This window comes from Rosa rugosa, chromosome 3 (assembly GCF_958449725.1).
Source record: "Rosa rugosa chromosome 3, drRosRugo1.1, whole genome shotgun sequence".
Classification (NCBI taxonomy): Eukaryota; Viridiplantae; Streptophyta; class Magnoliopsida; order Rosales; family Rosaceae; genus Rosa; species Rosa rugosa.
Window position 1 is genome coordinate 1,474,505 of NC_084822.1, and position 12,953 is coordinate 1,487,457.

The 12,953-nt window shown below is 40.5% G+C and overlaps 2 protein-coding genes and 1 long non-coding RNA gene across 5 annotated transcripts; all 3 read left to right on the forward strand.

Annotated features, from left to right (window-relative positions):
- The first annotated feature begins 1,961 nt into the window (after positions 1–1,961).
- Positions 1,962–3,017, forward strand: LOC133735920 (uncharacterized). Its single transcript, XM_062163361.1, has one exon. The coding sequence runs from the start codon at positions 1,962–1,964 to the stop codon at positions 3,015–3,017; it is 1,056 nt and encodes a 351-aa protein (XP_062019345.1).
- Positions 3,018–3,657: 640 nt separating this feature from the next.
- On the forward strand, positions 3,658–7,149 carry LOC133735303 (uncharacterized). Of its 3 annotated transcripts, XR_009858911.1 has the most exons (4): positions 3,658–4,170; positions 4,396–4,645; positions 6,042–6,582; positions 6,694–7,149. It is a non-coding gene; the product is annotated as an uncharacterized LOC133735303 (long non-coding RNA). The 3 variants fall into 3 exon arrangements; XR_009858910.1 differs by having other exon boundaries at positions 3,668–4,170; positions 6,042–7,149; XR_009858912.1 differs by lacking the exon at positions 3,658–4,170 and adding an exon at positions 4,181–4,223 and having other exon boundaries at positions 6,042–7,149.
- A 3,534-nt stretch (positions 7,150–10,683) lies between these two features.
- LOC133735399 (putative UPF0481 protein At3g02645) lies at positions 10,684–12,616 on the forward strand. The gene has a single exon (XM_062162816.1). It carries the CDS (start codon positions 10,808–10,810, stop codon positions 12,470–12,472), a length of 1,665 nt encoding a protein of 554 aa, XP_062018800.1. The 5' UTR covers positions 10,684–10,807; the 3' UTR covers positions 12,473–12,616.
- Positions 12,617–12,953: the final 337 nt, after the last annotated feature.

Below are 12,953 nucleotides of genomic sequence, written 5' to 3' on the forward strand. Positions count from 1 at the left end.
AACACATCAATCCAATCCACGCAAACCATTTCAATTGTAAAACAGATAATTTCCAAAAACCATGCAAGAGGCCTCATATAAAACATAGTATATGCAAGAAAAGCATAGATAGAGTTAAAGGCATCCCCTACCTGGAACTCGAGCTTTCTCTTGCAGCACTTGGCCTCAATGCAACCTTGTAGCAACCACCACTTCACAAGATTCCACCACGATGTCAAGCCTAGATCAATAAGCGGCATTAATAACGATAAACTAGGCTAGCTATTCACACGCAATACTCTCCAAAGAGAACCTTTCCTTTAACCTAATTGACTAGCTAATAACCAGACCATTTGGGCACTAAGGGAGAGTTGGTTTTTCAGGAAAAAGTGGCAGAAACACCTTTCAAAGATAAGTTGTCAAAAGCTGGAAACAGAGTATAAGTAAGAACTGTTAAGGGCCAAGGAAAAGTGTTCAAAGCACTTGAGATAATTTCTTGAGAAATTTTGAAAGAAGGATGGCTTGTCAACCAACTCAGTACGATTGAAATGGCTATTGAATTTCAAGTGAAACCTATAGAAATTTATAATGGAAGTTGTTTTCACTACTTTTCTGCTTCAGCCGATATGGGAATATATATTGCACTCTTTTCTCTCTTTCTGCCTTTTTCTTTTCCTTTTGCAGGTTTTCATTTTCTTGTCTGCTACTTTCTTTGTCTCCTTCAATTAAGGAGGACTTGTCTTCTGCTACCTTGTCTGCTACTTTCTTTCACCTCAAATCAATCAGTTGTGATTCTTTCCCTCAATACTCCCCCTCAAGTTAGAGTGGATATTGATCACTCCTAACTTGCCAAGCAGTAATGAAAACTGTTCCGAACTTAGAGGCTTCGTGAAAATGTCTGCTGGCTGCTCCTTTGTTCTTATATGCTCCATTTGAATCAATCCTCTTTGCACTTTCTCTCTTACGACATGACAGTCTATTTCTATATGCTTTGTCCTTTCGTGGAACACAGGATTGGACGCTATGTGTATTGCGGCCTTGTTATCACAGAATAACTTGACTGGCGGCAAATGTTGAACATTCAAGTCTTTCAAAATGTATCGCAACCACGTTATCTCACAACAAGTAGTGGCCATTGAGCGATATTCGGCTTCTGCACTCGAACGTGAAACAGTAGTCTGTTTCTTCGTTTTCCATGCAATGGGAGCATGTCCAAGGAAAATACAATAACCGGTCGTTGACCTTCTGGTGTCTTTGCAACGTGCCCAATCTGCATCGCAATATGCTCTTAATTCCAACGGCCCTTTTGAAGGAAGAAGAATACCCTGACCTGGTGTCTGCTTGAGGTATCGCAACACATTGTGAGCTGCATCTAAGTGAGGTTGTCTTGGTTTATCCATGAATTGACTAAGTGTATGAACTGCATACACGAGGTCTGGTCTGGTAATTGTGAGATAGATGAGGCGTCCAACAAGCCTTCGATATTGAGATGCATCTTCTAATATTCTTCCATCTTCTTGTGTGAGAGCTATGTTTTGCTCAACTGGAAAACGTGAAGGTTTTGCACCAAGGAATCCTGTGTCTTCAAGTATTTCCAAGGCATACTTTCTTTGACTTAATGCAATGCCATGCTTGGATCTCGCTACTTCCAATCCAAGAAAATATTTCAACTTTCCCATATCCCATATTTCAACTATTGAGGGAAAGAATCACAACTGATTGATTTGAGGTGAAAGAAAGTAGCAGACAAGGTAGCAGAAGACAAGTCCTCCTTAATTGAAGGAGACAAAGAAAGTAGCAGACAAGAAAATGAAAACCTGCAAAAGGAAAAGAAAAAGGCAGAAAGAGAGAAAAGAGTGCAATATATATTCCCATATCGGCTGAAGCAGAAAAGTAGTGAAAACAACTTCCATTATAAATTTCTATATGGTATCAGAGCAATCGCTCTTGAGGACCTAGAAACTCATACAAGCAAATACCTCATGGCTGGTGATAATGAAGAGCAGAGACTCATTGAACCCAGAACGGGCTCGAACTCTTCCAAGACTTCAGAACCATGGGAGAATTCCAATCATCCTCTTTTCCTTCATTATTCGGATCAACCAGGCGCTGTCCTTGTTTCACAACCGCTGATGGAAGACAACTATACGACATGGGTGCAGTCAATGATCATGGCACTCACTATCAAAAACAAGAAGGGGTTTATTGATGGAACCCTAAAAAGGCCGACTCACAACCCTAATGAACAACTGCAATGGGATCGATGCAACGTCCTTGTCAAAACTTGGTTGCTTGGAGCTATGTCAAAGGACATCTCGAGCAGTGTCATCCATTGCAGGGATGCTAGAGGTATGTGGTTAGAATTGCAAGAGAGATTCTCTCACACTAATACCGTGTTGTTGTTTCATATAGAGAACGCCATACATGAATGTGAGCAAGGCACCAACTCAGTCACTTCCTTCTTCACAAAAATCAAAAGCCTATGGGACGAAAAGGATGCTCTCTGTTCCTTTCCTCCTTGTACCTGTGAAGCAGCGGCTGAAGTTAAGGATTTCATGGAAACGCAAAAGACCATGAAATTTCTTATGGGACTTAATGAGAATTTTGCACAAACCCGCAGCAACATCATAGGGTTGGATCCACTTCCGAACTTGAACAAAACCTATGCGATGGTGCTACGCCAAGAGAAGCAGGCAGAGACTACTGCCGGAAAATCCACGACACCACCAGAATCTTCAGCCTTTTCTGTGAAGAAAATGACTCGTGATTTCAGGTCTGTAGAAGGAGAAGCCAAGTTTTGTGAAAAATGCAACATGACCAACCATAACACAAAGAATTGCAGAGCTCATCTCAAATGCACATATTGCAATGGGAAGGGACATACCTATGACTACTGCCGAAGGAGGAAGAATGCTGCTGAAAGTGGCCAAGCAAGATCAAAAGCAAATAATGTAGCCCCTCAAGATGATCACAAGGAAGCTGCGGCTAATTTCCCTTTTTCACGAGAAGAGTGCCATCAACTTCTCAATCAGTTGTGATTCTTTCCCTCAATAAAACCAAACAAAGAGTAAAGGTTTTAAAGGCTGAAGTAAAACAATGTGCAGATTCTTTCCAGAAATACAAGCTTCTGTCCCCCTATTTCAAAATTGCATAACTAATTCCAGAAAAATGCTTTTGGGGTGATTCAAATTCTGGAACGTTCATATATTTGTCTAATATATTTCTCTAGAAGAAACTGACCCCAAATTCTCAACGGTTTAGCTCCAGTTTTGAAATGAATGCAACTGGGTCAGATTTTACTGAAAACTGAAAATCTGCAGAAACTGGTTCTTTTGTGTAAAGCTCTTTTGGTACCCAAAATGGCTGGTTAAGTAGACTCTAAGACACCTACAAAAAGTATCTAAAGCTTCTAAAGGCTTAAAGTCTCAGTCACCCTTCAATACTATAAGGGGAAGGTCTTGTAGCTCACTAACATGATGTTTTGAAGACATGGTGTTTGGACAACAGTAACACAAATAAACTCTTTGATCAAGCATGATTTCAATGTTCAAAATAACCATGGTTTAGCATACCCCCAACACATCAGAAAGAATGAAAGGTTCTAAGCTAAAACAACAAGGTTCCCACCACAATAGTGACAAGTTGTAATCTGCAAGAGTTTGTAGCAACAACCACTACAAGAAAAGTAGTCTACCACAACATCATAATAACAACATGCTCTAAATGATCGTTGTTACTTATAGTATTCGACAAGGGGCAAAGAATGTGCGTTGTAGTAAACCATTTAACACTATATGCGTCATTTGCACGTTGTTAATTTTGTTATCAACAACCTACTTTGCGTGTTGTTATCCGCAAGTTGTCAATTAACTTATCAACAAGCAGGCGTGCACGTTGTTGAAATTTTTTTAGAATGACAACATGTAACGAACGTTGTCAAAACTTTGAGAGAAAAAAAGATAAATAGAAAATTATGAGGGGATGGAGTTGTCCGTTTTATCCTAAATTTTAGGAGAAATTTGAAATTTCATTGACCTAACTTCTACAAACTCACTAAACGCCCTCAAAGCCAAAAGCTCATCTCCCGCCACCAACCCTAGTCGACGGTGACCTTCATAATGTTCGATGGGGTCGGAGCCACCTAGTCATTTCAGACCTCAAGATACTTTTCAAGCCGTCAACTCTCTCAAGGTAATTATCAAGCAGTTCTTCATTCTCAGTTTTCAATTTCAAATTCTCTCAAGGTATCAAAATCAAAAGCTCAGATATCTCAGTTTCAACTCAAACACTCACTCACTTGCTGCATCTCTCAGATCAGCCCGCTTCTCTCTCTTTGATTCCCAAGTAGATCAGCTCGCTTTTCTCTGCGCATTATTCCCTTTAATTCCTGCAATGCTTCTCCAATTCTGATTGCAGGTACTATTTTTGACTTCTCCAATTCCATAGACTCCGACTCGCCGACAATGGTGGTTCTCCGTTCACTCCCTCACCGCCTCTCTCTTTTTCCGGCGACCTCTGTTCTCTCCGAAACCTCTCTCCGTCCGCGAAAGATCGGCGTCCGATTCAAGCATTTCCTTCCTTGAGTATCGTCGGATCTTGTATCTCACTCGCAGCGATTCGTGCATAGCTCGACCTCCATGGCCATCAGAGGCGTCGATTTCAAGTGGTCAGTACCTTTCTTCTTGCTCCGCTTAGTTAACTGTGCCAGGTTTCTGATTTCGAATTGTGGTTTCTGGTTTTTTTTTTTTGCTTCGAAGTGTGTATCCTTTATTAGGGTTTCGATTTCAATCTCTGCAATTCGTTTTTCGTTTCGGATTATCTGTTTGTGTGGTTTTCTTTAATATGATTTCTGATAGAGTAATTGTTGCGATTAATTGGAAGCGGGTACCATACTTGTACATATCCGTTGCATATCCGTTGCGATTAATTGGATCGTGTTAGGTTAATATGTGGTTGCTTTGGATAATTATGCTTTGAATTTCATCTGTGGTGATTATTATCATTAATTTTTACTGGTATCTTCATGTTGATTACACTACAGTGTTTGTTTTTCGCTTGTTGATGTTTGCTGATAATGGGCTGGCAGCTGGAATGGATTTGCAAGTCCATTTCCAGTTCTAATCTTTATGTTAAGTATGAGTTTGTAGAGATGTCAGATTGCTCTCAGTGAAATGAAACTAACAAAATGGAATCAGACTAAATGCAGTTCTTGGTTTTGTACAAAGAATATTAATGCAAGGAATTGTTATTACATTGGCATGTTAATTGTGTTGAACTGAATTGGAACTATAGACTAGAAAGTAAGGCCGCAATGTTCTTCTACCAGTTGTTTTCTCGAAGATTTGATTACTAATCAGTTTAAAATTAAGGTGGTATTTCTGGCGAATTGATGGTATCATAATCACGAACCCTAACTCAATTTGAGCCAAGTCTGATGATGGCATTGGAATTTGAGGAATGGGGCTATGTTTTTCTTTGTTGGGAGTCACTGTCATTCTATGTGGTTTATTTGGTTCCTGGGAAATTTAGAAGAGTTGAAGGAAAGGAGCATAAAGTTTGTTCCTTTTTCGGGTTTTGGTAACTGGGTTTTAACTTTCTTGTTTCTTGGGTTCAATTTTGTTGGGTGATTATTCGGTAAGTAAAAGTAGTTGGGAGACATGGATTAGCCAAGCTGTTTGAGCTAGAATTGGATGGAAATAAGTAATGTTCTATTTTTAGATTTGGATTAGCCATTGGCAGCATATGCTTGACACATATCATGTCAGCCAAATGTTGTTAAACTCTTTCTGCATTCATCGTTTTCTTCGAGTTGCCTTGGGTTGGCAACAAAGCAAGACTCTTTTGATGGGTTGGTAGGAAGCTGAAACTTGCCAGCAGAATGCGTGCTTCAGTATTGACTAATAAACATTTTTGTTTGGTGTTGTCATAATATGTATCCAAAAGAACCCTGTCTATACTTTCTGCATTTGTTTCTTCATTTTTTTCTGCAGAAGATGAAAAGGAACTCTTTGTAATTTAATTTATCAACGCTTGAGGATTGACATGTGTGTGCTATTACGCAGATTGTTGCTGTGGCAAATTTGACGCCAGCTGATGATTCAGTGGACGAGCTTGATAGTTACATGTATCAAACTGTAAATCTCCTTCCTCTTGTCTATATTTCACCTTATTTGAATGTTTCTTCTTTCAAAAGCAAAGAGTTAAGTTATGTATGTATGTATGTATGTTAAAACTTAATAGTCATTAACAGATCATACACAAAACTAGGAGATTTTGAGAAATGAGAAGCTACCATTGTTTCCGCAGATTGGAAGCATGCATTTTCCTTACTCTGGCATTTTCCTTACTCTGGAAATGCCAAATAATACACAAAACTAGTTCTGCAAATTGTTTAGTTTCGAAAATATATGAGGTAAATTGGAAATGCCATGTGTGAGTTTGATTGGGGGAAGGCCTTTAGTTTGATTTAACACATTTAGGCTACATGTAATCAGAATACATGTGAATGCATACAGAACAAAAGCTTTTGGATTGATTATGCATACAGAACAAAAGCTTTTGGATTGATTTGTACAACTCTAGAAGATGTCTGAGCATGGTGAGGTGAGTAAATTAATACCAGCAACTCTGTAAGGGTATTTGGTTATCATGTTTTTGTATTCATTGTTACAACTCTATATGATTCTGTATTCATTTAATCTTCTTTTATTCAAGTTCGTGGGCTTGGGTTTGGTGCTACACCATCTCGAGTCAATGCTACTATTCAAGGGAGTGCAAAGGTTAAAGAACTTGAAGCTACTGTATTAAGTCTCCAAGTACAAAAGTTCATTGTGTGCCTCTTGGACGAGATTGTTGGAAGGTTTGGGTTGATGTGGTGTTTGATGAGTATCAGAATATGGAAGTGTATAGAGCAACCATGGATGCCAAACAACTTGGTGAAGTTGTAGGAAGCACTCTTGCATGGCCCAAAAGCTCCATTAAAATGCTCCCTTAGTAGTTGAAGTAGCAGGTACATTTTGCTTTACTAGAGAATTTATGTAGGTCAGGAAGTACCATGCATGTTTTGTGAATGCTGATGAACAAAGAATCCAGTACTTTGTCATGCTTGTTTTGTAAAGCACATATGTATAAGAGAATGTGGCACTCCTAATGAAATGTATATTTTTCATACATGGTTAGTGTGTACTAATATTGGCATGTGAATGTGTTTAAGTAATGGTGAATGTTTATAGAGGTACAGGAAAGCATAGCCCAGCAAATTGGGTGCAATAATATGTACTGAAATTTTATAACAACGTATCCAGTAATATGACAACATACCATGTATGCTGTCGAAAACTAAAGACAACATGCTGAGAGTGTTGTTAAAACTTACAACATGCGCTTGAAACGTTGTCGAAAATTTATGACAACGTGCATGGCTCATTGTTGAATGATTACAACAACATGCTTCGCCTCTTTTCGACAACGTGCAAAGCGCGATGTTAAGGACTCGTGGACTTTTAATGACTCTGGCATCTACAACATGCGCCAAACGTTGTCAAAAGTGATTGACAACGTGAATTGCATGTTGTTAAACATGTTTTTTCTTGTAGTGAACCAAAAATACATAGTGTTAAGGAAAGGATGATACTCACCAAAAACTAACAAAAAAAGATGAGCTTCTCTTGAGGATTTCAACAGGAAAGAGAGCTGAAGGAGCTGATTGGATCGAGTCCAGCCACAGGCCAAGAAGTTTGCTCAATCTCGAACATGCAAAGTGAAACAGAGACTGCTCAATATGTAAATGAGGTGTTTTGAACGTATTGAGTCTAAAATCGAGGAAACAAAGGGGAACTTGATGGTTTAAGAATCTTACCAACTGTTGGTATCAGTCTCAAGCAAGGTGTTGGGGATTCGGGTAGAGCAAGAGAGGAAGTTTAAGCAGAAATCCGGAACAGGCTTGCTCCGGAACAGCTTCCGCTTCGAGGGGTGTACAGGTCTTAAATCAATTCCGATGGAGCTGATATTTGGAGGCTAGATAGAGGAGACATAGGCGAACAACTTTGATGAAGAAAGTTTTTTCATCGGAGGTCTCTAACTAGGTGTTTTTGGGCTCGTAAACGGACTGATGTGTCCAGGGACGAGAGGAAAGGTGAGAAGAGAAGGGTGAATGACGATTTATGGCCTGGGTTCTCTCTTTTGAAGGTCTGAGATGATGTTCTTGGAGGAGTTGCCCTTTGCATGATGGAAACGTGGAGGGGAAGAGCTGAACGAGGCTCCCTTTTTCTCTGTCCAACTCTGACGTGAACAAGGAAAGAGGAAAAGCTGAGTTTTGCGTGTGAAGGAGAAGGCTCAGCTTTGGGCAGATAAATTTGGGGTAAAAGAATAAGGTGGTAAAAACCCAAAATGATGGGGAAAATAAAAGTAAAATAGGTAAATACAAGAAAACTCAAATTAAAATGTTGACAGTGCCAAATAAGGATCGGGTCTCACAAAACTTATTTTTAGATAGAGAAATGGCAAGCAAGTTTTTTGTCGGAGTTTTGCTCGAGTTTGAAAAACATAAGGAGTAAATAAATTGTGCTTTTGAAAGTCGGTGAGATGCTTGACGAGTAAGTTTCGGGTAAGGCGAGCAGAAATTTCTCCAATTATTAAGAAAGATAAAATAAGAAAATCGTAAACACACGCACGAGTATATTTCAAAATTATGCAAAGATGTCATTATGAGCTACAACCATGTTGGATCAAGGAAGAGGTTTGGGTCAAAGGTTGACTAACTTATTGGGCTAGGTTCACTAGCATACCCGTCGGTTGGGTGTCCAGAGTAAATTTTGGACTCTAACCTTACGCTATTCTCGGGCCCAAGGCCCAAACTATTTCCAAAAGTATTTAGCCGAACAAAGGTCGCGAAAAATTTTCCCGTCAAAAAGTGACGTTTGGAATTTCACGGGGTCTACACTCCCCCTCATCGATTTCTCTCTCTCTCTTTCTCTCTCTTTCTCTAACCTCGTCTCAGGCTCTCTTTCTCTCTCTCTCTCTGAGCCACCACACCCACCACTCCACCGTCGATGTCGGCCTCCACCGCCGCCGCTCTGTCCCACCGTCGGACCACCAGAGGATGACGCCATCTAACTCCACGATCCCAACCCCTCTGAGCTTCGCCGGTTTTGTTCGTTAGATGTCCGGGAAGCTCTCCACACCGGAATCGGGTCTGGGCTTCGCCGGTTTTGTTCGTCAGATGTCTGGGAAGCTCCAAAGCTCCACGCCGGAATCGGGTCTGGGCTTCCCTTGCAGGTCTCAGACGACGTCAAAACTGTGGTCTATTGGGGGGTAATAGACAGATTATTGCCCCCCACTAATTTCTTAACTGTGGTTAATTAATCACTGAAATTAGAGTTTTGATAAGTCTTATGTTGTTTTGAGTTTATTAAAGTACAATAATCTATCAATGATAGTTAAGTGAAGGGTTTTGACTTAAAACGAAGACATTATTTAGGGGCAGTAATGTGTCTACTGCCCCCCACTAAACCATTAAAACTTGCACCAGTTAAGTGAAGGGTTCTGACTTCGTATGAAGACATTATTTGGGGGCAGTAATGTGTCTACTGCCCCCCACTAAACCATTAAAACTTGCACCAGTTTCAAGGATTCACAGTGTATTGCACTTTATCACAAACAAATCAACAAGAGATGATTACTGTCTCCTAAGAAAGACATTATTGGGTGGCACTAATGTGTCTACTGCCCCCCAATAGACCATCAAACATTACACCGCTTCCTATGTTTCACAGATTATAGAAGTTATTCACACTCAAAACAACAGATAATGTCTAAAAACCCACATTATGAGGGTCAATATTCTGTCTACTGCCCCCCACTAGACTGACACAAACCACACAATTTCTTTCATTTATCGACTACTGCAATTTAACACTACATTTACTTTGGAATAGCAGTTTTCAGTCCGTCAATAAATAAAGCAATCATCATTGGCCCCTAATACAAAGTCTACTAGGGGGCACTAATGTTACAACTTTTATGGTTATGACTGCACAATAGCAGATAGCAGTTTTCAGTCCCACATTGCAGTTTTCAGTCCGTCGTCGATTCCTTCAGAAGGTCAACCCCGGCCTCGCCAAGCTTCTCAGCGACGAGGACCGTCGGCTTGGCGTCGAGCATGGCAGCGGAGAGCACGACGACGAGTTTCGGCGCGGCGATGGCGAGAGCAGGGGTCGTGGGCGACCTGCTGGAGGGATGGAGGGAGGGAGAGAGAAATCCGACGTCGTCTGGAGAGAGAGAGAGAGAGAGAGAGAGAGAGAGAGAGAGAGAGAGAGAGAGAGAGAGAGAGAGAGAGAGAGAGAGAGAGAGAGAGAGAGAGAGAAATCGGTGAGGGGGGAGGAGAGAGAAATCGGTGAGGGGGGAGAGGGCAAAAAAGTCCCAAAAATAAATAAAAAGAATTAATTGGGTAAAGGGGAAATAATCCCTTAGAGTGTTTTGGGTAAACGGGGTTAAAAAACAGTTAGTGGAGCAAGTGGGCAAATTTTAAGCTAAAATTGGGTAAATATGCATTTCCCCATTAATTAATTAACAAATAGTCCTTATAAGCAACAACCTTTCCAAACCAAAGACTTGTCTTTTTACATGTACGTACTACATCTTTTTAATTAATTATACCTTAATTCTTTTCAAAAATATTATACCTTGGTTATGCATTGTGCTCAACCAAATATATTAACCTATTTGTAGTAGTAACGTTAGTAATACTGAATTAACCAAATAGAAACCTCAATGCTCATCAGCAACCATTGCCAAAAGTTCGTCCCAAGCTTAGAACAACAGCCTAAATATGTCTTCCCTCCAACCAACAATCTCTTTCAGATCCAGTTCGAACTTCAATGAGCTTCAATGGGTGATTCAAATCCAAAAAATCCTAGATGAAGATCTCGAGGATGATAGTGAAATCCCTATCTCCATTTTCAACGTCCCCAAATCCCTCTTAGCTAGTGACCCGGAATCGTACACCCCTCAACTGGTCGCGATTGGTCCTTACCATCACTGGCGTCCGGAACTGTATGAGATGGAGAGGTACAAAGTGGCTGCGGCTAAAAGAACCCAAAAGCAGCTCCAAACACTCAAATTCCAGCACCTTGTTGACCAATTGACAAGGTTCGAGCCGAGGATTCGGGCTTGTTACCACAAGTACTTGGAGTTTAATGGTGAGACTTTGGGGTGGATGATGGGTATTGATGCTTCGTTTTTCCTCGAAATCCTCCAAGTCTATGCGGTCCAAGAAGGGAACACTTTGACGAGAGTGTCTTCAAGGATGGCGCATTTGGTTGACTATGCAAGAAGGAAGTCAGCACATCATGCAATCCTTAGGGACTTGGTGATGCTTGAGAACCAAATCCCACTACTTGTTTTGAGAGAAGTGTTGGCATTTCAGTTACCAACGACGTTGGAATGCGCCGAAGATATGCTCCTTTCAATGTTTATGGGACTATGCAAAGTGCTCTCCCCATTCAAGATGAATGATGAAGACATGCCAAAGATCCACGTGTCGAGCTGTTGTCACTTGCTAGACTTTTTGTACCACATGATCACCCCCAAATTAGAAGCTAGACCGTCCGAAATTCCAGAAGCCCAGGATGGTTCGGCCACACCACACGAGGGAAAATCTTCAGATAACTCGAATTTCGTCAAACAATTTCTGGAGGAGGTATGGAAGCTGCTATCGAATTGGAACAAAGGCCCGATACGTCTTCTGAAAAAAATTCTAATATCTCGACCAGTAAAAGTGATAAGCAAAGCTTGGACTATCCTCTCCAACCATCCTGGAATCGCAATTTTGAAACAACCTCTCAAGTTATTTTCCTCGCAAGACAAAGAAGCAGTCAAACCCGAAGATGATAATTCGAGCAATAGACCGCCGTTGATAGAGGATATCACCATCCCATCTGTTTCCGATCTCTCAAAATCAGGTGTCAAGTTCTTGCCCGCAAGTAGTATTTCAACCATCTCTTTCGATGCTAAAACTTGCTCATTTTACCTCCCAAGTACAAGCTTAGATGGGAACACAGAGGTGATCCTGAGAAACTTGGTGGCCTACGAGGCATCAACTGCATCGGGGCCATTGGTTTTTACTCGCTACACCGAGTTGATGAATGGGATCATAGACACCAAGGAGGACGCCAAGTTGCTTAGAGAGAAAGGTATCATCTTGAACCGTTTGAAGAGTGACGAAGAAGTGGCAAAGTTGTTCAATGGCATGAGCAGGTCCATTATATTGACCAAAGTGCCCTTCTTGGACAAGGCAATCAAAGATGTCAACAAGTATTACAATGGTAGATGGAAGGTGAAGATGAGGAAGTCTTTGAAAACTTATGTGTTCGGTTCTTGGCAATTTCTGGCTTCGCTCGCTACCATTTTGCTCCTGCTCTTGATGACATTGGAAGCATTTTGCTCAGTCTATAGCTGCAGTCGCATGTTTCATATCAACACCACTAATAAATAGCTTATAAATTTCGTTGTCATCTTGCTCATTGACCCTTCTTAATTTGTGCTTGCGAGAAAGAATAAGGATGGTTTGGTTTGCTTTTCTTGCAATGACCGAAAGATTGTAGCACTTCTTTCTTAATGGTTCGATTCTTTTTTTCTTTGTTTTTTGTTTTTTTTTTTTTTCTCTGGTGAAGTTAGTGATTTTAGTGATGACAAAGGGCATCATAAACTATTATATGTTAATATATCGTTTGGTCTAAAAAAAGAAAAAAAAAATGTTGTAAGACGGGGCCTTAAGAGGAAGATGCAAATATCTTTCTGCAAAGCTTGCTGAAAGACCATCCTCAACCTATGCCCATCTGTGAGATCAACTTCAAGAAGAAAAATGCTAACGGTGAAGAAAGAGATCGCTGCTAGATTTTTGAATTGGTACTGAGAGTCTCACCGTGTTAGTATGCAGTGCATAAAGGATATAGTCATTCAAAAACATACATATT